Source organism: Gobio gobio, assembly GCF_949357685.1.
Source record: "Gobio gobio genome assembly, chromosome: 12".
NCBI lineage: Eukaryota > Metazoa > Chordata > Actinopteri > Cypriniformes > Gobionidae > Gobio > Gobio gobio.
Window position 1 is genome coordinate 3,150,512 of NC_137105.1, and position 26,022 is coordinate 3,176,533.

General features: G+C 36.6%; 1 protein-coding gene across 1 annotated transcript; it reads left to right on the forward strand.

Annotated features, from left to right (window-relative positions):
• Positions 1-1,320: 1,320 nt before the first annotated feature.
• tbc1d7 (TBC1 domain family, member 7) lies at positions 1,321-22,272 on the forward strand. Its single transcript, XM_079831959.1, has 8 exons — positions 1,321-1,591; positions 2,000-2,116; positions 4,715-4,795; positions 13,254-13,444; positions 15,679-15,816; positions 18,497-18,642; positions 18,882-19,011; positions 21,773-22,272. The coding sequence occupies exons 1-8, from the start codon at positions 1,576-1,578 to the stop codon at positions 21,857-21,859; spliced, it is 906 nt and encodes a 301-aa protein (XP_079688085.1). The 5' UTR covers positions 1,321-1,575; the 3' UTR covers positions 21,860-22,272.
• Positions 22,273-26,022: the final 3,750 nt, after the last annotated feature.

A 26,022-nucleotide genomic window follows, 5' to 3' on the forward strand; every position in this document is an offset into this window, starting at 1 on the left:
GTGCATCCCTGAGAACAATAACTTTGGATCTGAAATAAATTGTTTCAGAAATATAGCTTGGTCCCGTGGCACAACTTGCCCCTGGTGAGAAAGTTGTGCCTTTGGGGAGAACACGTTGGGGTAAATTCTGCCAGTGATTTCTGAAGTAAAACAGAACATTTTAATGTTATGAACTGTAATTAAACTCAATATGAAAGCAAGAGAAGTTCAATACAAAATTACTCATTTAAGGTTTATTTAGATATTGTCACCCTATTAAACTGTTGGAATAAGTCATATTTAGTAGTTTTTGAGAAAAAACACAAAAAACTTAAATACACAATATATGATAATTGTGAATCATTTCATGCAAAAAGGTTTCTTGAGCATATCCCCGGATGACTCCTTCATCGTTTTCTTTAAATGTAAAGATGGGTTTTCCAAATCCACAGACTTCTTTCAACTTTGGCACAGCTTAACCCAGGCCCTTTGGCACAAATCACCCCAGACCCACAAGTTTGAAAAACTAGCATGATCCAGCAGTTAAGAGCTATAATGTTAACTGTATAGACTCATTGTGTAGCCTTTTCAAACTTGTCTATAATTGTTCAGACACTACAATAAAAATAAAAAACCCTTGATAATAGAAATATTACTTTGAAAGGAAAAAAACTGTTTTTTGAGCTAAAATGTGCTAAATTATCATGCCATACGTCTATCTTCTTTAGAGGATGAGTAAAATGGATGGCTTTTTTTAAATGATGTGGCCACATGACCAATTTCTTCTATGGTTTTCCAGAAACAATGGGTGGAACTACTTCCCCCCTGGCACAAATCACCCCACTCTCCCCTATCCCTTACGGAAATGAACCATGGTTTAACTACAAATGAAACAAAAAAACATGTTTTTTATAGTTAAACCATGGTTGACACAAATTAACCATGGTTTTGCAACTCAAACCATAGTTTAACTAGTGGTAAAACTGTGGTTAAAAAATGGTAATCAATTAGCTAAAAAAACATGGTTACTACATTTTTACTACAATAAAACCATGGTTAATTTTCGTAAGGGATGGTAGCAGTGATATATAGCACCTCAGTCATCCCAAAGAACCACTGAAGCACCAAGATTTGGTGCTATACAGCACTTAAAGTGGTTCCCCTATGATTATGAGCCAAAGAACCACTTTTAGTGCCATACAGTACCATTTTTCTAAAGTGTAGTCTATAAAACACCTTCTCAAATGAGAACGGCTATCCCATTTCTTCAGGAATTTAAATCGCACCGGGTTTTATTTGTTGTTTTTACTGTCTGTGAGAGATGACAGCTTCTGAAGTGTTGACCGTTCCAAAATGGCGGCCGCGTCGACGTCCCTGGAGCGGTCGTGTATAGTAAGATATATGCGCGCCACCAGCTGGACTCGTGCGGCAGTACAACAACACGAGGACGAGAATCACTTCCGAGGGCACAAACCTGCAAACACATTCACAGTTTTCCTCTGAAGATCTGAAGATGGTGATTCTGCACCTGCCGTTTGTACGTGAACTGCAGTCAGGCGCGTGATCGGTCGGCTCTCCGCTGAGGAAACACCGCGGATGAGACTGAGGCCTGGTGAGTTCCGCGGGCAGAAGGGGAATAAAGTGTGATTTTTTAAACAATTACGCGTCTTAACACAATTTCTTTTCTATGAGGAACATAGCAGATATAACCAAGGTTTTACTGTAGTAATATGAACTGCTGTAGCGTGTATTTTGTGGAAATGTTACTATTCTACTATATTTTTACTGTATACACTAACACAAATACTATAGTATTACCATCTTTACTGGACATAAGCCATGGTATTCTTTAAATGAAGCAAAGTTACTTCTTGGGTGTCATGAAAATACCATGGTATGTGAATGTGGTAACACCATAGTACTGTCTATATAGTATCATTGTCAGTAATTTGATGTTGTTTTATAAGCTGTGACTGCTCTGATATCATAGTGTCATCTTGATGATATTGTTCTGTTCCAGAGATCATGGCTGAGGATCCTCAGAGGAACTTCCGCTCGGCTTACTATGAGAAAGTGGGATTCAGAGGAGTGGAGGAGAAGAAGTCTCTGGAGATCGTGCTGAAGGACAATCCACTGGGTGAGATCAGTCATAATGTTCTGCTGCATTCACCTGTTCCTTCCACCGACCGACCGACCGACCGCTGTTGGTTTGGTTTTAAAAGATTTATTTGTTTGTTTGTTTACACTATATAATAATAATAATACTTCTATTTTAATTTTGGTTTAAGTGTTTCCTAACCAGAGTTATGCTTTTTTTTTTTTACTTTATATTAATTTTTCATGCATTTTAATTAATGCAGAACTGATTTCTGTAATTTTGACTGTAATCATTTTATTTAAATATTATTTTACGTTGGTTTAGGTGTTCAATAACCATGCAGGATATACAGTGATTTTTTAAAAACGTTTTGACACTATAATAAGTAAATTAATATTTATTATATTAATTTGTTATTATTTTTAATGTTAGTATAAGTGTTCAATAATGACGCAGAAACGTTTTTAATGTTTTCTGTTATTTTTGACACTAATAATAACGGTTATTATTATTTTTGTTATTCATTTTTCATTTTGACTGTAATAATAAGTTATTATTATTATTACTAGTATTATTATTATTATTATTAACATATACCTAAAACATTTACATATTTTAAATATTTATTTGTGTTATATGGTTATGTGTTCAATAGCCATGCACAACATACAGTATTTTTAATTGATTTTTTCTTTGACACTATAATAAATAATAAATATTATAATTATTATTTATACTTTTTTTTTAATGTTGGTGTTCAATAACCATGCAGAACAGTTTTTATTTTATTCTGGATTTTTTTATTACTAATAATAGGTTGTTATTATTTGTATTATTTTGTTTTATTTTTTATGCATTTTTAATGTTGGTTTGAGAGTTCAATAACACATTATTATTACTATTATTGTTATTATTATTATTACTTTATTAATTTTTCATCATTTTATTTATGTTGGTTTTAGTGTTTAATAACCATGCAGAATATACATTATTTTTTATTGATTTTTACTTTCTCACACTATAATAAATAATAATAATATATTTTATTTTTTTAGTGTTCAATAACCATGCAGAACAGATTTTTAAGTTATTATTATTATTATTATTATTATTCATTATTATTATTACTTTTTTTTAAAAAAAAATTTATGTTGGTGCTCATTAACCATGCAGAATATACAGTATTTTTATAGATTTTTTACTTTGACTATAATAAATATTATAATTATTTTTAAATCATTTTTAATGTTTGTTTAAGTGTTCAATAACCGTGCAGAATGAACAATATTTTTATTGATTTTTACTTTCGGACACTATAATAAATAATAATAATAATATATTTTTTTTATGTTGGTGAAAGTGTTCAATAACCATGCAGAACATTGAGCCAGATCATCTTCAGACAGTGCCTACAAAACGTTATGGATTTCAAGTTGATCCGTACAATCATTCGCGAACAACGCGCAAACAAATTTTACATAGCAGTTGCGAAAATACACTTAAGGTTGCATCTCCACACTGCTTTATCGTATTCAAACCAAACTTGGTAAATGTCATCACAAGCATGACCTGAGGAAACCTGCAGCTTTTCGGCGCAGCGCCACCTACTGGTCCGGAGATACGAAAAATGGCTAGCTTTATAACTTATTTAGCTTATACCTTCTGAACCGTTTGTCCAAAAATCATAAAAATGGTCTCGTTAGATTCAGGACGGCATGACGATGATATACAGTTTCACCATATCGGCCATTTTGTCTGTCGGCCATTTTGAATTATGTGCTAAAATGCTGTATTTTATGAACGCATGAATGGATTGTTACGAAACTCTGTATGGCTCATCAGCACGATGCCCTGAAGGATCCTGAGAAGTTTCGAAACAGCGCCACCTAGTGGATAATTTTTTTTCTTCAAATGCTTATAACTTTGGGTGTGGTTGACTTATTTTCATGGGAGTTACTTTTTTTGTCTCCTGAATCCTCGCCGAGTCCAACGATACCAGACTTGCCAGGTTTCGCCGTATGGTTTGTGCAGCGCTGTAATTTAGCGCTTAAAAAACATTAGCTGATATCTTCAAAATCGCTAGTCCGATCGAGACGAAACCAGCGTCAGAAGTTCGGAAACATAGGTCGATAGCTATACGTTACTACCCAAATGTCAAAATATTGATAGTAAGGGGGAGTAAAATCCAATCAAAGTCAGGTGTCAGTCACTTTTCATGTGTTTTTTCATATAAATGTCTATTACTCCAAAACGAAATTAGATATTTTCATCAAAATTGATACACACATGTATGGGCTCACTCCGAGAACACAAACAAAAAAATAGTAGGATTGTGCCTCTTGGTGGCGCTATAATAGAACAAAACATGAAATTCCCAAAGACCACAATGCATTTTTCAGCCTAAAATCATCTTAAAATGTGTTTAATTGCTGCAGTTGATCTGACACTGCCAGCCATTTTGGCATGTCTTGTCTTCTTCTTTGCGCTTGGGCCCGGTAATGGCTGCTTGCAGCTATATTTATCATTATTGTTGTTGTATTGATTTGATTCTACATATAACCATGCAAAGCCGATGTTTTAATCATGTGTCTTTTTCAAAGCTCTGAGAGTGAACATCTGTGTGTGTGCTGTTTCCAGATGTGGAGAAGTTGAGCACCTTCAGCCAGAGGTTTCCGCTGCCCTCCATGTACCGGATTCACGTGTGGAAAGTCTTGCTGGGTGAGGACATGAGCTAATGCTCCTCACATTAGCCACGTTTACATGCGCACTTTTTTGTCATTCCGATTAAAATCATTCCGATTGAAAGATTGGCTGGACTGTTTACATGAGACGTTATCTAAACCGATCTGGTGTTCAGATGTGCTGACTTTCAGTCGGGATTGTTTTGTGACATTCGCACACAGTTTGTCTGCCGCTTCAGATTCGTAATGTTAGTATCGTGGATCAATAGTTCTGTGTTGGTAATGTTTATATTTATTTATTTTTCTGTGGGCGGACATGCCGTAGTTTAACCTAATTTATGTCCTATACAATGGCTATTTCAACAGCTGTGAATTATGAATGCGGACTCAAAATGAATTCAATGAATTTATTTTGAAAAACACAAAATTAACTATAAAATGCACCCAAATTATTAATAAAAACATGTACGGTGAAACAAGAATGAAAGCAATCAAGACGTGCTCGGCATCATTACTAGTACTAAACGCATAGATATTTCAGATGATTAAGATACCATAATCACAAAGGTATAAATATTAACAAAAGTAATTAAAGTAGACTGTGGGTAATGTTACTTAACCAATTTGAAGCAGTTGTTGAACTTTTTTTAATATCTACGAGAAACAGAGAAATGTCGACATGTCCTCTCCAGCAGCTTGAATGTTCCCCGTTGCCATGGCAACTCTCAACGGTCACCAGGACTTGTACAGTTTTATAAAAGCTATTCATTATTTGTTGTAAAGTGTAATGGTGCGTTCACACCGGACGCGTTTTGCGCGAGTGATTTACATGTTAAGTCACTGCAGAGATGCGAAATGGCATTCTGCGGCACGATTCGTGAGAATGAGGCGGCGCGAAGGAGACGAATTGAGCGTTTTGAACGCGCGATTCGCGCAAGTTGAAAAATCTGAACTTTGGCGGATATTTCGCGCCGCGTTAACCAATCAGGAGCTTGCTCTAGTAGTGACAACAATGAGGAGAAAATCTGTATATTAATATCTGGTTCAGACAATATGATTATCACTGTGATAACATTAAATGACATGAAACGCAACCCAGTCTCTTTTTGTTAAATGCAAGTTTATGTATGATCAATAATACAAAAGTATAAGTAAAAGGTATAACAAGCTATACATGAAATAAAGCAAACAATTCAGTCAAACATTCAAAGTCAGTGCTAGTAGGCTGATGTTACAACTGTAACGTACAGTTATAGCCTAAAAATATAAAGTAATGAAACTTCTCTTTGCCTTCAGTCTAAACGATTTGCCAGGGAACAAATTATAGATCCATGAGAGCAAAGATCGGCCGACGAATTATAGCTCGAGCCGCCACAGAGACATCAGAGCCAGCGGCAGACGACTCTTTATATAAATAAACCACAGATTTGAGCTTTAGACAACTACATTATCGACTGAAAAAGTCTTAAAACTACGTTTTGTCACACATTAACAGTAGATTTTAACAAAAAAAAGATGTGTAAACACAGCCCATGTCAGACATTTCTCAACGAGACGAGCCACTGGCAGAAGCCCCGCCCATGACGCGAATTCGCGTCTGTTGTGAAGTGAATGTCACGCACGATTGAAGCGAATAAACTCAAAATGTTCAAGCGTCCAACTTCGTGCGAATCGCGTCCGGTGTGAACGCCACATAAGAATCACCTCAGAAAAATCAATTCTTCTGTCAGGCGCAGTTGAAGCCTATAGGACAAACACTGTCAAGATGAGATGCTGTAGCCAGGCTATGTCTATTCCAACATCATGTTCATAACATGTCACGAAATAAAAAGTTTAATACCTCAGAAAAATGTACTTTCCTCTCTTGTCAACATTAGCCTGGTGTGAGCGCGCCGCACGCTCTTCAGTTGAGGAGGCGCGCGCTGTATATCACGTCACAGAAAGACGTGCACTCACAGTAATCAGATCAGGTCGTTTACATGGTGGAATGTTTCGTTTGATCGGTTCATGAAAAGGTTTATCCCACCCCTTTCAAACCCATTACAATTTCATTCAGTTTGGCCATTTTCATTCGGATTGAGGGGTTTATATGGAGCATTTTCATTCGGATTGAGGTGTTTATATGGAGCATTTTCCTTCGGATTGAGGTGTTTATATGGAGCATTTTCATTCGGATTGAGGTGTTTATATGGAGCATTTTCATTCGGATTGAGGTGTTTATATGGAGCATTTTCATTCGGATTGAGGTGTTTATATGGAGCATTTTCATTCGGATTGAGGTGTTTATATGGAGCATTTTCATTCGAATTGAGGTGTTAATATGGAGCATTTTCATTCGGATTGAGGTGTTTATATGGAGCATTTTCATTCCGATTGAGGTGTTTATATGGAGCATTTTTATTCGGATTGAGGTGTTTATATGGAGCATTTTCATTCGGATTGAGGTGTTTATATGGAGCATTTTCATTCGGATTGAGGTGTTTATATGGAGCATTTTCATTCGAATTGAGGTGTTAATATGGAGCATTTTCATTCCGATTGAGGTGTTTATATGGAGCATTTTCATTCGGATTGAGGTGTTTATATGGAGCATTTTAATTCGGATTGAGGTGTTTATATGGAGCATTTTTATTCGGATTGAGGTGTTTATATGGAGCATTTTCATTCGGATTGAGGGGTTTATATGGAGCATTTTCATTCCGATTGAGGTGTTTATATGGAGCATTTTTATTCGGATTGAGGTGTTTATATGGAGCATTTTCATTCGGATTGAGGTGTTTATATGGAGCATTTTCATTCGGATTGAGGTGTTTATATGGAGCATTTTCATTCGAATTGAGGTGTTAATATGGAGCATTTTCATTCCGATTGAGGTGTTTATATGGAGCATTTTCATTCGGATTGAGGTGTTTATATGGAGCATTTTAATTCGGATTGAGGTGTTTATATGGAGCATTTTCATTCGGATTGAGGTGTTTATATGGAGCATTTTCATTCGGATTGAGGTGTTAATATGGAGCATTTTCATTCCGATTGAGGTGTTTATATGGAGCATTTTCATTTGGATTGAGGTGTTTATATGGAGCATTTTCATTCGAATTGAGGTGTTTATATGGAGTATTTTCATTCGGATTGAGGTGTTTATATGGAGCATTTTCATTCGGATTGAGGTGTTTATATGGAGCATTTTCATTCGAATTGAGGTGTTTATATGGAACATTTTCATTCCGATTGAGGTGTTTATATGGAGCATTTTCATTTGGATTGAGGTGTTTATATGGAGCATTTTCATTCGGATTGAGGTGTTTATATGGAGCATTTTCATTCCGATTGAGGTGTTTATATGGAGCATTTTCATTCGGATTGAGGTGTTTATATGGAGCATTTTCATTTGGATTGAGGTGTTTATATGGAGCATTTTCATTTGGATTGAGGTGTTTATATGGAGCATTTTTATTCGGATTGAGGTGTTTATATGGAGCATTTTCATTCGGATTGAGGTGTTTATATGGAGCATTTTCATTCGGATTGAGGTGTTTATATGGAACATTTTCATTCGGATTGAGGTGTTTATATGGAGCATTTTCATTTGGATTGAGGTGTTTATATGGAGCATTTTCATTCGGATTGAGGTGTTTATATGGAGCATTTATATTCGGATTGAGGTGTTTATATGGAGCATTTTCATTCGGATTGAGGTGTTTATATGGAGCATTTTCATTCGGATTGAGGTGTTTATATGGAGCATTTTCATTCGGATTGAGGTGTTTATATGGATCATTTTCATTCGGATTGAGGTGTTTATATGGATCATTTTCATTCGGATTGAGGTGTTTATATGGAGCATTTTCATTCGGATTGAGGGGTTTATATGGAGCATTTTTATTCGGATTGAGGTGTTAATATGGAGTATTTTTATTCGGATTGAGGTGTTTATATGAAGCATTTTCATTCGGATTGAGGTGTTTATATGAAGCATTTTCATTCGGATTGAGATGTTTATATGGAGTATTTTTATTCGGATTGAGGTGTTTATATGGAGCATTTTCATTCGGATTGAGGTGTTTATATGGATCATTTTCATTCCGATTGAGGTGTTTATATGGAACATTTTCATTCGGATTGAGGTGTTTATATGGAGTATTTCCATTCCGATTGAGGTGTTTATATGGAGCATTTTCATTCGGATTGAGGGGTTTATATGGAGCATTTTCATTCGGATTGAGGTGTTAATATGGAGTATTTTTATTCGGATTGAGGTGTTTATATGAAGCATTTTCATTCGGATTGAGATGTTTATATGGAGTATTTTTATTCGGATTGAGGTGTTTATATGGAGCATTTGCATTCGGATTGAGGTGTTTATATGGATCATTTTCATTCCAATTGAGGTGTTTATATGGAACATTTTCATTCGGATTGAGGTGTTTATATGGAGCATTTCCATTCCGATTGAGGTGTTTATATGGAGCATTGAAAAACCGATTGAAAAATCGGATTGAGGTGTTTATATGGAGCATTTTCATTCCAATTGAGGTGTTTATATGGAACATTTTCATTCGGATTGAGGTGTTTATATGGAGCATTTTCATTCCGATTGAGGTGTTTATATGGAGCATTGAAAAACCGATTGAAAAATCGGATTGAGGTGTTTATATGGAGCATTTTCATTCGGATTGAGGTGTTTATATGGAGCATTTTCATTCGGAGCATTTTCATTCGGATTGAGGTGTTAATATGAAGCATTTTCATTCGGATTGAGGTGTTTATATGGAGCATTTTCATTCGGAGCATTTTCATTCGGATTGAGGTGTTTATATGGAGCATTTTCATTCCGATTGAGGTGTTAATATGGAGCATTTTAATTCGGATTGAGGTGTTTATATGAAGCATTTTCATTCCGATTGAGGTGTTTATATGGAGCATTTTCATTCGGATTGAGGTGTTTATATGGAGCATTTTCATTCGGATTGAGGTGTTTATATGGAGCATTTTCATTCCAATTGAGGTGTTTATATGGAGTATTTTTATTTGGATTGAGGTGCTTATATGGAGCATTTTCATTCCAATTGAGGTGTTTATATGGAGCATTTTCATTCGGATTGAGGTGTTTATATGGAGCATTTTCATTCGGATTGAGGTGTTTATATGGAGCAATTTCATTCGGATCGAGGTGTTTATATGGAGCATTTTCATTCGGATTGAGGTGTTTATATGGAGCATTTTCATTCGGATTGAGGTGTTTATTATGGAGCTTTTTCATTCGGATTGAGGTGTTTATTATGGAGCATTTTCATTCGGATTGAGGTGTTTATTATGGAGCTTTTTCATTCGGATTGAGGTGTTTATATGGAGCTTTTTCATTCGGATTGAGGTGTTTATATGGAGCTTTTTTATTCGGATTGAGGTGTTTATATGGAGCATTTTCATTCGGATTGAGGTGTTTATTATGGAGCTTTTTCATTCGGATTGAGGTGTTTATTATGGAGCATTTTCATTCGGATTGAGGTGTTTATTATGGAGCTTTTTCATTCCGATTGAGGTGTTTATATTCATTCGGATTGAGGTGTTTATATGGAGCTTTTTTATTCGGATTGAGGTGTTTATATGGAGCATTTTCATTCGGATTGAGGTGTTTATATTTTTATTCGGATTGAGGTGCTTATATGGAGCATTTTCATTCGGATTGAGGTGTTTATATGGAGCATTTTCATTCCGATTGAGGTGTTTATATGGAGCATTTTCATTCGGATTGAGGTGCTTATATGGAGCATTTTCATTCGGATTGAGGTGTTTATATGGAGCATTTTCATTCCGATTGAGGTGTTTATATGGAGCATTTTCATTCGGATTGAGGTGTTTATATGGAGCATTTTCATTCGGATTGAGGTGCTTATATGGAGCATTTTCATTCCAATTGAGGTGTTTATATGGAGTATTTTTATTTGGATTGAGGTGCTTATATGGAGCATTTTCATTCCAATTGAGGTGTTTATATGGAGCATTTTCATTCGGATTGAGGTGTTTATATGGAGCATTTTCATTCGGATTGAGGTGTTTATATGGAGCATTTTCATTCGGATCGAGGTGTTTATATGGAGCATTTTCATTCGGATTGAGGTGTTTATATGGAGCATTTTCATTCGGATTGAGGTGTTTATTATGGAGCTTTTTCATTCGGATTGAGGTGTTTATTATGGAGCATTTTCATTCGGATTGAGGTGTTTATTATGGAGCTTTTTCATTCGGATTGAGGTGTTTATATGGAGCTTTTTTATTCGGATTGAGGTGTTTATATGGAGCATTTTCATTCGGATTGAGGTGTTTATTATGGAGCATTTTCATTCGGATTGAGGTGTTTATTATGGAGCTTTTTCATTCGGATTGAGGTGTTTATTATGGAGCTTTTTCATTCGGATTGAGGTGTTTATTATGGAGCATTTTCATTCGGATTGAGGTGTTTATATGGAGCTTTTTCATTCGGATTGAGGTGTTTATATGGAGCTTTTTTATTCCGATTGAGGTGTTTATATGGAGCATTTTCATTCGGATTGAGGTGTTTATATGGAGTATTTTTATTCGGATTGAGGTGCCTATATGGAGCATTTTCATTCGGATTGAGGTGTTTATATGGAGCATTTTTATTCCGATTGAGGTGTTTATATGGAGCATTTTTATTCGGATTGAGGTGCTTATATGGAGCATTTTCATTCGGATTGAGGGGTTTATATGGAGCATTTTCATTCGGATTGAGGTGTTTAAATGGAGTATTTTTATTCGGATTGAGGTGTTTATATGGAGCATTTTTATTCGGATTGAGGTGTTTATGTGTTTATATGGAGCATTTTTATTCGGATTGAGGTGCCTATATGGAGCATTTTCATTCGGATTGAGGTGTTTATATGGAGCATTTTTATTCGGATTGAGGTGCTTATATGGAGCATTTTCATTCGGATTGAGGTGTTTATATGGAGCATTTTCATTCGGATTGAGGTGTTTATATGGAGCATTTTCATTCGGATTGAGGTGTTTATATGGAGTATTTTTATTTGGATTGAGGTGTTTATATGGAGCATTTTCATTCGGATTGAGGTGTTTATATGGAGCATTTTCATTCGGATTGAGGTGTTTATATGGAGCATTTTTATTCCGATTGAGGTGTTTATATGGAGCATTTTTATTCCGATTGAGGTGTTTATATGGAGCATTTTTATTCGGATTGAGGTGTTTGTATGGAGCATTTTCATTCCGATTGAGGTGTTTATATGGAGCATTTTTATTCCGATTGAGGGGTTTATATGAAGCATTTTCATTCGGATTGAGGTGTTTATATGGAGCATTTTCATTCCGATTGAGGTGTTTATATGGAGCATTTTCATTCGGATTGAGGTGTTTTTATATGGAGCATTTTTTTCGGATTGAGGTGTTTATATGGAGCATTTTCATTCGGATTGAGGTGTTTATATGAAGCATTTTCATTCGGATTGAGGTGTTTATATGGAGCATTTTCATTCGGATTGAGGTGTTTATATGGAGCATTTTCATTCGGATTGAGGTGTTTATATGGAGCATTTTCATTCGGATTGAGGGGTTTATATGGAGCATTTTTATTCGGATTGAGGGGTTTATATGGAGCATTTTAATTCGGATTGAGGTGTTTATATGGAGCATTTTCATTCCGATTGAGGTGTTTATATGGAGCATTTTCATTCCGATTGAGGGGTTTATATGGAGCATTTTTATTCGGATTGAGGGGTTTATATGGATCATTTTTATTCGGATTGAGGGGTTTATATGGATCATTTTCATTCAGATTGAGGTGTTTATATGGAGCATTTTTATTCCGATTGAGGGGTTTATATGGAGCATTTTTATTCGGATTGAGGTGTTTATATGGAGCATTTTTATTCGGATTGAGGTGTTTATATGAAGCATTTTAATTCGGATTGAGGGGTTTATATGGAGCATTTTCATTCCGATTGAGGTGTTTATATGGAGCATTTTCATTCGGATTGGGGTGTTTATATGGAGCATTTTCATTCGGATTGAGGGGTTTATATGGAGCATTTTTATTCGGATTGAGGGGTTTATATGGAGCATTTTTATTCGGATTGAGGGGTTTATATGGATCATTTTCATTCGGATTGAGGTGTTAATATGGAGTATTTTTATTCGGATTGAGGGGTTTATATGGAGCATTTTCATTCGGATTGAGGTGTTTATATGGAGCATTTTCATTCGGATTGAGGTGTTTATATGGAGCATTTTTATTCCGATTGAGGTGTTTATATGGAGCATTTTTATTCGGATTGAGGTGTTTATATGAAGCATTTTTATTCGGATTGAGGTGTTTATATGGAGCATTTTTATTCCGATTGAGGTGTTTATATGGAGCATTTTTATTCCGATTGGACTTTTAAACCGATTACAGTGCTCCATGTAAACGCACCCACTCTCTCTGGGAATGAGGGTTGTGTCCTGATGTCTCTCTGCAGGTATTCTGCCGCCCCACAGTGACTCTCACGCCCTGGTCTCCCGCTACCGCCTCCAGCAGTTCGACGATATCAGTGTGGCTCTGACGGCCATGCGGTTCGTCCACGCCTCCACTCCGCCGACCGAGCTCTACCTGCGCGTGTTCCAGCTGGAGAACCAGCGGCTGCCCCGCAGGAGCGAGCCCAGGCCTAAGGTGAGGAGGCTTCTGGGGGTTGTGGGTAATCCACCGTGTGTTCTCAGTAGGGATCGACCGATATGGATTTTTTTTTAGTGCCGATGCCGATATTTCGAGCCGATACTGCTTTTGCTCCCTCAATTTACATAATAAAAATGACACAATGATCATGATGATAACAATTTAAAATGTACAATTTAAAAAAGGAACATTTATTGAGCGAAAAAAAAAAACTATATTTAACAAATAGTAAAAACAGGTGAGGTAGAACAAGAAAAAAAAAAGAGTTCAGTGGTGAAAATAAATATTTAAGCATAAATAAAATAATTACACTATTGCACACAGTATCAACAAGCGAGCAGCATAATAAAGTGCACACTGACTGTACTATACTTCATTCTAAAACTATTTACAACCTAGTCATTTAATGGTTACACTCTAAAAATGCTGGGTTAAAAATAACCCAAGTTGGGTTGAATATGGACTAACCCAGCAATTGGGTTGTTTTGACCGAGCGGTTGGGTTAAATGTTTGCTTAAAACAACCCAATTGATGGGTTAGTCCATTTTCAACCCAACTTGGGTTATTTTTAACCCAGCATTTTTTGGAGTGTAGGTGAACTTCACTTAATCTCTTGTTGAGCAACACCAGCGGTAATTCAGGAGAAAATCTCCCAATGCTCCACGTGAAACTTCAGTCTTTCTACCTTTTACCATCGTGTCAATTCGCAATTGATTTTGATTAATATGCGCGAGGGATAGCGAGACAGTCTGAAGACGGTGAGAGCTGCCCTGTGGACGCCTGTCTGGAAATAATGCAGGGGAAAAAATATCAGCGAACGCAGCAGCCTTATATCGGCCGATACACGTAAAAATATCGGCGAACGCAGCAGCCTTATATCGGCCGATACACGTAAAAATATCGGCGAAACGCAGCAGCCTTATATCGGCAGATACACGTAAAAATATCGGCGAACGCAGCAGCCTTATATCGGCCGATACACGTAAAAATATCGGCGAACGCAGCAGCCTTATATCGGCCGATACACGTAAAAATATCGGCGAACGCAGCAGCCTTGTATCGGCCGATACACGTAAAAATATCGGCGAACGCAGCAGCCTTGTATCGGCCGATACACGTAATAATATCGGCGAACGCAGCAGCCTTGTATCGGCCGATACACGTAAAAATATCGGCGAACGCAGCAGCCTTGTATCGGCCGATACACGTAAAAATATCGGCGAACGCAGCAGCCTTATATCGGCCGATACACGTAAAAATATCGGCGAACGCAGCAGCCTTATATCGGCCGATACGCGTAAAAATATCGGCGAACGCAGCAGCCTTATATCGGCCGATACACGTAAAAATATCGGCGAACGCAGCAGCCTTATATCGGCCGATACACGTAAAAATATCGGCGAACGCAGCAGCCTTATATCGGCCGATACACGTAAAAATATCGGCGAACGCAGCAGCCTTATATCGGCCGATACACGTAAAAATATCGGCGAACGCAGCAGCTTTATATCGGCCGATACACGTAAAAATATCGGCGAACGCAGCAGCCTTATATCGGCCGATACACGTAAAAATATCGGCGAACGCAGCAGCCTTATATCGGCCGATACACGTAAAAATATCGGCGAACGCAGCAGCCTTATATCGGCCGATACACGTAAAAATATCGGCGAACGCAGCAGCCTTATATCGGCCGATACACGTAAAAATATCGGCGAACGCAGCAGCCTTATATCGGCCGATACACGTAAAAATATCGGCGAACGCAGCAGCCTTATATCGGCCGATACACGTAAAAATATCGGCGAACGCAGCAGCTTTATATCGGCCGATACACGTAAAAATATCGGCGAACGCAGCAGCCTTATATCGGCCGATACACGTAAAAATATCGGCGAACGCAGCAGCCTTATATCGGCCGATACACGTAAAAATATCGGCGAACGCAGCAGCCTTGTATCGGCCGATACACGTAAAAATATCGGCGAACGCAGCAGCCTTATATCGGCCGATACACGTAAAAATAGCGGTGAACGCAACAGCCTTATATCGGCCGATACACGTAAAAATATCGGTGAACGCAGCAGCCTTATATCGGCCGATACACGTAAAAATATCGGCGAACGTAGCAGCCTTATATCGGCCGATACACGTAAAAATATCGGCCAGATATATCGGTCTAACACTAGTTGTCATGGCTCAGGTTTGTGCGTTGGATGCTTCTCTTCCAGGATGAGGAGGATGAAGACTTCCTGGCGATTGCCCGGGCGATGGAGGAGATCGTCGATGACCCGGTGGACTGCTATTGGCTGGTCAGATGTTTCGTCAACCAGTTCAAGCACAAGTTTGGAGACTCCATCCCTCACCTGGTACTGGCTGACCGGTTTATTAACACACACACATTGTAGATATATCATTTTTTTATATATTATTATTATTTAGTAATGGTTTTTTTTGTTGACACTATAATAAATAATATCTACAATAATTGATTATTATATATATTTTGTTATATTATTTTTTATTATTAATATTTATGCTTTTATGAGTTCATTAACCATGCAGAATATTGTAATTTGTCCTTTTACACTATGATATTAACAATTATTATCATCATTATTACTATTTGCATTTTTAATTTTGGTTTAAGAGTTCAATAACCATGCAGAACAGATTTTGTATTATTTTGTTCTGTTATATTGACTGTAATAACAGTTGCTGTTGTTGTTATTATTAATACTATTATTACTTATTCATTTTTTAGTTGTGTAAGTGTTCAATAACCATGCAGAACATACAATATTTCTTATTGCTTTTTATTTTTTGACACTAAAATATCAACTATAATTATTATATAAATGTTTATGATTTTTAATGTTGGGTTTAGTTTGTTTGAATGTTTTAGTGTTCAATAATCACGCAGAACAGGTTTACATTTTTTCTGATATTTTTGACTAATAATAACAGTTATTATTATTATTAATTTGGCATGCATTTTTAATTGTGGTTTAAGAGTTCAATATCCATGCAGAACAGATTTTGACTGTAATAATAAGTTATAATTAAAATTTTTTTTTATACATTTTATCTTGGTTTAAGTGTTCAATAACCATGCAGAATATACAGTATTTTTTATAGATTTTTACTTTTTGACACTAAAATATTTTATATTATTATTAATAAATTTTTGTTACATTTTAATATTACTTAATTTAATTATTAATTTTCATAATTTTTATGTTGTTTTAAGTGTTCAATAACCATGCGGAACGTACAGCATGTGTATAGATTTTTTTTGACACTATAATATTATTATATTATTTTATGATCTTTATATTATTTATTTGTATTAAAATGATTATATATATATATATATATATATATATTTAACATTTTTTATTTATTATTATTAATAATTGTTGGTTTGAGTGTTCAATAACCATGCGTAATATACAGTTGTTGTTTTTTTATAGATTTTTACTTTTTGACACTATATTATTTTTTATTATTATTAATTAAAACAATTTTTTTTAATATAACTTAATTTTATTATTAATTTTCATAATTTGTATGTTGTTTTAAGTGTTCAGCTGAACGTACAGTATGTGTATAGATTTTTTACTTTTTGACACTATAACATTATTATTTTATGATTCTTATATTATTAAATTGTATTTATATTATTCAGTTTATAATTAATTTATTGTTGGATTAAGTGTTCAATTACCATGCAGAATTTGTAGTGATTTTTGACACTATATTATTAATTATAATTTTTTTATTTTAATATTACTTAATTTTATTATTATAATTTTTTTAATAACTTTTCTTGGTTTGTGTTCAATAGCCATGCGGAACGTACAGTATTTGTATAGATTTTTTACTTTTCGACACTATTATTATTTTATGATTATTATGAATAATTTTATTATTATTATTCATTTTTATCTTGGTTTAAGTGTTCAATAACCATGAAGAATATACAGTATTTTTTATAGATTTTTACTTTTTGACACTATAATATTTTTTATTATTATTAATAATTTTTTTTTAAATTTTAATATAACTAATTTAATTATTAATTTTCATAATTTTTATGTTGTTTTAAGTGTTCAATAACCATGCGGAACGTACAGTATGTGTATAGATTTTTTTGACACTATAATATTATTATATTATGATCTTTATATTATTTATTTGAATTAAAATTATTAATATATATATATATATATATATATATATATATATATATATATATATATATATATATATATATATATATATATATATATATATATATATATATATTAATATTTATTATTATTATTAGTTGTTGGTTTAAGTGTTCAAAAACCATGCGTAATATACAGTATTTTTTTTATAGATTTTAACTTTTTGACACTATAATATTTCGTATTATTATTAATAAAAAATAATTTTAATATTACTTAATTTTATAATTAATTTTCCATAATTTTTAAGTGTTCAGCTGAACACTATATTATTATTTTATGATTCTTATATTATTAAAATGTATTAATATTATTCATTTTATAATTAATTTATTGTTGGATTAAGTGTTCAATTACCATGCAGAATTTGTAGTGATTTTTGACAATATATTATTAATTATAATTTTTTTATTTTAATATTATTTTTTTAAATAACTTTTCTTGGTTTGTGTTCAATAGCCATGCGGAACGTACAGTATTTGTATAGATTTCTTACTTTTCGACACTATTATTTTATGATTTTTATGAATAATTTTAATAATATTTAATTTGATTATTATTATTCATTTTTATGTTGGTTTAAGTGTTCAATAACCATGCAGCATGTACAGTATTTGATGTTGCTTCTTACTTTTAGACACTAAAATATTATGTATTATAAATGTGTATGTTGTTTTAAGTGTTCAATAACCGTTTAGAACAGATTTGTCAGCCTTTTTTCAGTTTGTTGTTGTCCCAAACCCATATATGTTGGCTCCTAAAGGGCCAGATCCTCCATTAATTGGAGAAGTGTTTGATTGTGAGTCTCTTCCTGCAGCCCAAGAGTCTGGAGCACTTCCTGTCTCAGGAGGATGTGTGTCTTCTGGCTCATCTGAAGGCGTGTGGAGCCCTGAAGGCCCTGCCCTACCGCCTCTGGTTCAGACGCTGCTTCGCCGGGTGTTTACCGGAGTCCAGCCTGCAGAGGTCACACACACACACACACACACACACACACACACACACACACACACACACACACACACACACACACACACACACACACACACACACACACACACACACACTCCTAACCGATCACATGACCTCATGACCTAACACGAGTAGCATCCTCTTAAATATAGTGTTGTTGTACAGTCTCCAGAACATACGTTTGCTGTGATTGGCTGATGGCTTGACTGTGCTGTCGTGTGATTGGCCGGCAGGGTGTGGGATAAAGTGATCAGCGGCTCCTGTAAGATTCTGGTGTTTGTTGCCGTGGAGATTCTGCTCAGCTATAAGATCCTGCTGATGGGAACCAGTCACCCGGATGGAGTTTACAACTTCCTGTCTAATGTGAGCAAATCTTTCATTTGAAAAACAGTTCATCTGCGACATTAGCGCCTGTAAATGCTCCAGTGCTCTCATGGACTGCAGTTATTAAAGTTCACTCTAACTGGAAAACATCTGACATTAAATATATAAAAAATACGCTCCAGCAACATTTCTCATTTAAAACTAAAACTTGACATAAATGTGTGAATTTAACTAAAATGGACAAAAATTAATAGTAATTTATAATAATTTTTTTTATTTTCCACTTTTTGTAGAATATTTAAATATTTTATACATGACAAAAAAAACTAAATGACTAAAACTGAAACTAAAACCGTTTTTTTTTGCAATATTTAAAATCTACGAAAGCCCTGAACCGTAAAGTAAAAAAAAAAAAATCTGTAAAAAAGAAAAGAAAATCTCTAATTTCGAGAATAAAGTCGAAATGTTTCGAGAATAAAGTCGAAATGTTTCGAGAATAAAGTCGAAATGTTTCGAGAATAAAGTCGAAATGTTTCGAGAATAAAGTCGAAATGTTTCGAGAATAAAGTCGAAATGTTTCGAGAATAAAGTCGAAATGTTTCGAGAATAAAGTCGAAATGTTTCGAGAATAAAGTCGAAATGTTTCGAGAATAAAGTCGAAATGTTTCGAGAATAAAGTCGAAATGTTTCGAGGATAAAGTCGAAATGTTTCGAGGATAAAGTCGAAATGTTTCGAGGATAAAGTCGAAATGTTTCGAGAATAAAGTCGAAATGTTTCGAGAATAAAGTCGAAATGTTTCGAGAATAAAGTCGAAATGTTTCGAGAATAAAGTCGAAATGTTTCGAGAGAATAAAGTCGAAATGTTTCGAGAATAAAGTCGAAATGTTTCGAGAATAAAGTCGAAATGTTTCGAGAATAAAGTCGAAATGTTTCGAGAATAAAGTCGAAATGTTTCGAGAATAAAGTCGAAATGTTTCGAGAATAAAGTCGAAATGTTTCGAGAATAAAGTCGAAATGTTTCGAGAATAAAGTCGAAATGTTTCGAGAATAAAGTCGAAATGTTTCGAGAATAAAGTCGAAATATAAATCATATTCATAATCATAAAGCAGATATTATTCACAATCATAGCAGTTTTGGCCTAAACCAATCATTCTTCTTGAGCAGGCGCTCGCAGTTTGAAAGTTGATCTGTTTCACGAACATTTATATTTAAATTTTATCTCTTGTTTGGTGATATTTACTGTACGTTAAGGGCAATTAGGCCACTTGATGGATGATGAAAGTTTTTAGCCCCCTGTTCAAATACACTATTGCAGCGCTGGAGTGTGTGTGTGTTCCGTCAATGAGGCTGCGTTTGTAATTTTGACTTTAATCTATATTTAAAAATATAAAGTCGAAATATTTCGAGAATAAAGACGAAATATTTCGACTTTATATTTTTAAATATTTCTATACTTTAATCTCGAAATATTTCGACTTTAATCTCAAAATTCAAAAAAATAATGTTTTTTTTTACAGTTTTTTTTTTTTTTTTTTTTACTTTGCGGTTCAGGGCTTCCGTAAAAATATTTTCTTAAAACTAACTAAAATTAACACAAATATATATTTTTAAATGTTACAATTTTTTTTAAATAATCAAATAATTTAAAATATTCTAAACATGACAAAAACTCAACACAATTACTAAAACTAACTAAATTGAACAAAAAATATTTAAATTAAAATGTTTCTTTTTTTAGATTTTTTTTTAAATAATTAAATATTTTAAAATATTCTAAACATGACGAAAACTCAACAAAATTACTAAAACTAAATTAACTAACTAAAATTAACAATTTAATAGAATTTCTATTCTTAAGAATCAAATAATTTTAAATATTCTAAACATGACAAAAAGAATTACTAAAACTAACTAAAATTAACAAAAAATACTGAAATAAAAAGGTATAATTTTTAATAGATTTTTTATTTTTAAGAATGAAATATTTTAAGATATTCTAAACATGACAAAAACAACAAAACTACTAAAGCGTTAACAAAAATTAACCAAAACTATTGAAATTATTTTAAAATAATTAAACATTCTAAAAAAGAAAATCTAAATTAAATTTTGTAAACTTCACAAAAAGACAACAAAATTACTAAAACTAACTTAAAGTAATGATTTTTTAAATTTTAATGATTTTTTTGTACAATATTTAAAATCCTTTAAAATTAACTCAAACTAACAATAATATATTTTTTTTAATAATTAAAGAATTTAAATTATTCTAAACATGAAAAAAGAAAAATAACTCAAACTAACTTAAATTAACAAAGAAAGCTGAAATATAAATGTATAATTTATTTTTAGATTTTCAATTTTTAGAATAATTAATAATATATATATTTTTTACAATATTTAAAAACTTTTCTTAACTAAAATTAACAAGAATATTTTTTCAAATATTTCAGAATAATTAAATAATTTAACATATTCTAAACATGACAAAAAGTCAACAAAACAACTAGAGTTAACTAAAATGAACAAACATGTATAATTTTTTTAGATTTCTATTTTTTTTAATAATTAAATATTTTAAAATTATTCTAAACAGTCAACAAAATTACTAAACCTAAAAAATATATAAAAGTAAAATAATTTGAAATATTAATAAACAGTATAATAGTATCTCAATACTAAACTAACACTGTATGTCCAAAGGAATTATTTTATCATTTGATTTATTATTATACTGTATTTTATGTACATTATGATGTGTTTATTGAACCCTGTAAATCATCCTCTCTCTCTCTCAGATGCCACAGGAGAACACGGACGCCATTGTGACTAAAGCCATCGACCTGTGGCACAAGCACTGCGGGACGCCCATGCACTCGGTGTGATGTGTGTGTGTGTGTGTGTGTGTGTGAAATCAACGGATCATTCCAAGCCTGTATGAACTCACATAATCCCTCGAACGATCCGTAGATGTCGGAACACACGAGTGTGAATAAAGACAGAAATATATCATAACGTTTTTTGGGATGATGTTGTCATTTAATGCCCAATGTGTTCAGTATCAAAGTCAAAAATATTTATAAATAATATATTAACATAAAAATCTCGTGTTCTGTTAACATTAGCTGACTAACAGTGAGCAATATATTTATTATTACAGCTAATAAACATACATTAGTTCATGTTAGTTCACAGTGCATGAGCTAATGTTCACAGACACACAGTAATATTAATAATAACGCTGTATAAATGATAACTAATGAAACCTTGTGTTACAGTTTCTTTGATCACTGGTACTAAAATACAACAAAAAAACAACGCAACGCTGATTATTTGGAGTTTCGTGAATGTTTTGGCTTGTATTTTGGCAACAGGACGCCCTGTAGAGTGGGCGGGGTTTAAAGGGTGCGCCCCACAGTCACATGACCACCACATAAAGGAGAAACAAAAGCCATGAATATAGTCAGCCAATCACGTTATTGCTCTGTCCTGTTGCTCAGCTGCAGCGAGATCGTCTCCTCTGTGATTGGTCAGTTTAGCGATTGGTTAAAGAGGACCCATTCTGCTTCCTGTAGTGTGTGATGTTGCTGTTCGTCTCTTTATCAGTGTACGAACACGTCACAATATTCCACATTTAAATAATTCATACGCAGAATAAAGGGGCGGGGCCTGGTCGAGTTAGTAGTGTGTTGAAACTGGCGGTTATGGTAAGGGGCGGGGCCTGGTCGAGTTAGTAGTGTGTTGAAACTGGCGGTTATGGTAAGGGGCGGGGCCTGGTTGAGTTGGTAGTGTGTTGAAACTGGCGGTTATGGTAAGGGGCGGGGCCTGGTTGAGTTGGTAGTGTGTTGAAACTGGCGGTTATGGTAAGGGGTGGGGTCTGGTTGAGTTAGTAGTGTGTTGAAACTGGCGTTTATGGTAAGGGGCGGGGTCTGGTTGAGTTAGTAGTGTGTTGAAACTGGCGGTTATGGTAAGGGGCGGGGCCTGGTTGAGTTAGTAGTGTGTTGAAACTGGCGGTTATGGTAAGGGGCGGGGCCTGGTTGAGTTAGTAGTGTGTTGAAACTGGCGGTTATGGTAAGGGGCGGGGCCTGGTTGAGTTAGTAGTGTGTTGAAACTGGTGGTTATGGTAAGGGGCGGGGCCTGGTTGAGTTAGTAGTGTGTTGAAACTGGCGGTTATGGTAAGGGGCGGGGCCTGGTTGAGTTGGTAGTGTGTTGAAACTGGCGGTTATGGTAAGGGGCGGGGCCTGGTTGAGTTAGTAGTGTGTTGAAACTGGTGGTTATGGTAAGGGGTGGGGCCTGGTCGAGTTAGTAGTGTGTTGAAACTGGCGGTTATGGTAAGGGGCGGGGCCTGGTTGAGTTAGTAGTGTGTTGAAACTGGCGGTTATGGTAAGGGGCGGGGCCTGGTTGAGTTAGTAGTGTGTTGAAACTGGTGGTTATGGTAAGGGGCGGGGCCTGGTTGAGTTGGTAGTGTGTTGAAACTGGCGGTTATGGTAAGGGGCGGGGCCTGGTTGAGTTGGTAGTGTGTTGAAACTGGCGGTTATGGTAAGGGGCGGGGCCTGGTTGAGTTGGTAGTGTGTTGAAACTGGCGGTTATGGTAAGGGGCGGGGCCTGGTTGAGTTGGTAGTGTGTTGAAACTGGCGGTTATGGTAAGGGGCGGGGCCTGGTTGAGTTGGTAGTGTGTTGAAACTGGCGGTTATGGTAAGGGGCGGGGCCTGGTTGAGTTGGTAGTGTGTTGAAACTGGCGGTTATGGTAAGGGGCGGGGCCTGGTTGAGTTGGTAGTGTGTTGAAACTGGCGGTTATGGTAAGGGGCGGGGCCTGGTTGAGTTAGTAGTGTGTTGAAACTGGCGGTTATGGTAAGGGGCGGGGCCTGGTTGAGTTGGTAGTGTGTTGAAACTGGTGGTTATGGTAAGGGGCGGGGCCTGGTTGAGTTAGTAGTGTGTTGAAACTGGCGGTTATGGTAAGGGGCGGGGCCTGGTTGAGTTAGTAGTGTGTTGAAACTGGCGGTTATGGTAAGGGGCGGGGCCTGGTTGAGTTGGTAGTGTGTTGAAACTGGTGGTTATGGTAAGGGGCGGGGCCTGGTTGAGTTGGTAGTGTGTTGAAACTGGCGGTTATGGTAAGGGGCGGGGCCTGGTTGAGTTGGTAGTGTGTTGAAACTGGCGGTTATGGTAAGGGGCGGGGCCTGGTTGAGTTAGTAGTGTGTTGAAACTGGCGGTTATGGTAAGGGGCGGGGCCTGGTTGAGTTGGTAGTGTGTTGAAACTGGTGGTTATGGTAAGGGGCGGGGCCTGGTTGAGTTAGTAGTGTGTTGAAACTGGCGGTTATGGTAAGGGGCGGGGCCTGGTTGAGTTGGTAGTGTGTTGAAACTGGCGGTTATGGTAAGGGGCGGGGCCTGGTTGAGTTGGTAGTGTGTTGAAACTGGCGGTTATGGTAAGGGGCGGGGCCTGGTTGAGTTAGTAGTGTGTTGAAACTGGCGGTTATGGTAAGGGGCGGGGCCTGGTTGAGTTGGTAGTGTGTTGAAACTGGCGGTTATGGTAAGGGGCGGGGCCTGGTTGAGTTGGTAGTGTGTTGAAACTGGCGGTTATGGTAAGGGGCGGGGCCTGGTTGAGTTGGTAGTGTGTTGAAACTGGCGGTTATGGTAAGGGGCGGGGCCTGGTTGAGTTGGTAGTGTGTTGAAACTGGCGGTTATGGTAAGGGGCGGGGCCTGGTTGAGTTGGTAGTGTGTTGAAACTGGTGGTTATGGTAAGGGGCGGGGCCTGGTTGAGTTAGTAGTGTGTTGAAACTGGCGGTTATGGTAAGGGGCGGGGCCTGGTTGAGTTGGTAGTGTGTTGAAACTGGCGGTTATGGTAAGGGGCGGGGCCTGGTTGAGTTGGTAGTGTGTTGAAACTGGCGGTTATGGTAAGGGGCGGGGCCTGGTTGAGTTGGTAGTGTGTTGAAACTGGCGGTTATGGTAAGGGGCGGGGCCTGGTTGAGTTGGTAGTGTGTTGAAACTGGCGGTTATGGTAAGGGGCGGGGCCTGGTTGAGTTGGTAGTGTGTTGAAACTGGCGGTTATGGTAAGGGGCGGGGCCTGGTTGAGTTGGTAGTGTGTTGAAACTGGCGGTTATGGTAAGGGGCGGGGCCTGGTTGAGTTGGTAGTGTGTTGAAACTGGCGGTTATGGTAAGGGGCGGGGCCTGGTTGAGTTGGTAGTGTGTTGAAACTGGCGGTTATGGTAAGGGGCGGGGTCTGGTTGAGTTGGTAGTGTGTTGAAACTGGCGGTTATGGTAAGGGGCGGGGCCTGGTTGAGTTGGTAGTGTGTTGAAACTGGCGGTTATGGTAAGGGGCGGGGCCTGGTTGAGTTGGTAGTGTGTTGAAACTGGCGGTTATGGTAAGGGGCGGGGCCTGGTTGAGTTAGTAGTGTGTTGAAACTGGCGGTTATGGTAAGGGGCGGGGCCTGGTTGAGTTAGTAGTGTGTTGAAACTGGCGGTTATGGTAAGGGGCGGGGCCTGGTTGAGTTAGTAGTGTGTTGAAACTGGCGGTTATGGTAAGGGGCGGGGCCTGGTTGAGTTGGTAGTGTGTTGAAACTGGCGGTTATGGTAAGGGGCGGGGCCTGGTTGAGTTGGTAGTGTGTTGAAACTGGCGGTTATGGTAAGGGGCGGGGCCTGGTTGAGTTGGTAGTGTGTTGAAACTGGCGGTTATGGTAAGGGGCGGGGCCTGGTTGAGTTGGTAGTGTGTTGAAACTGGCGGTTATGGTAAGGGGCGGGGTCTGGTTGAGTTGGTAGTGTGTTGAAACTGGCGGTTATGGTAAGGGGCGGGGCCTGGTTGAGTTGGTAGTGTGTTGAAACTGGCGGTTATGGTAAGGGGCGGGGCCTGGTTGAGTTGGTAGTGTGTTGAAACTGGCGGTTATGGTAAGGGGCGGGGCCTGGTTGAGTTGGTAGTGTGTTGAAACTGGCGGTTATGGTAAGGGGCGGGGCCTGGTTGAGTTAGTAGTGTGTTGAAACTGGCGGTTATGGTAAGGGGCGGGGCCTGGTTGAGTTAGTAGTGTGTTGAAACTGGCGGTTATGGTAAGGGGCGGGG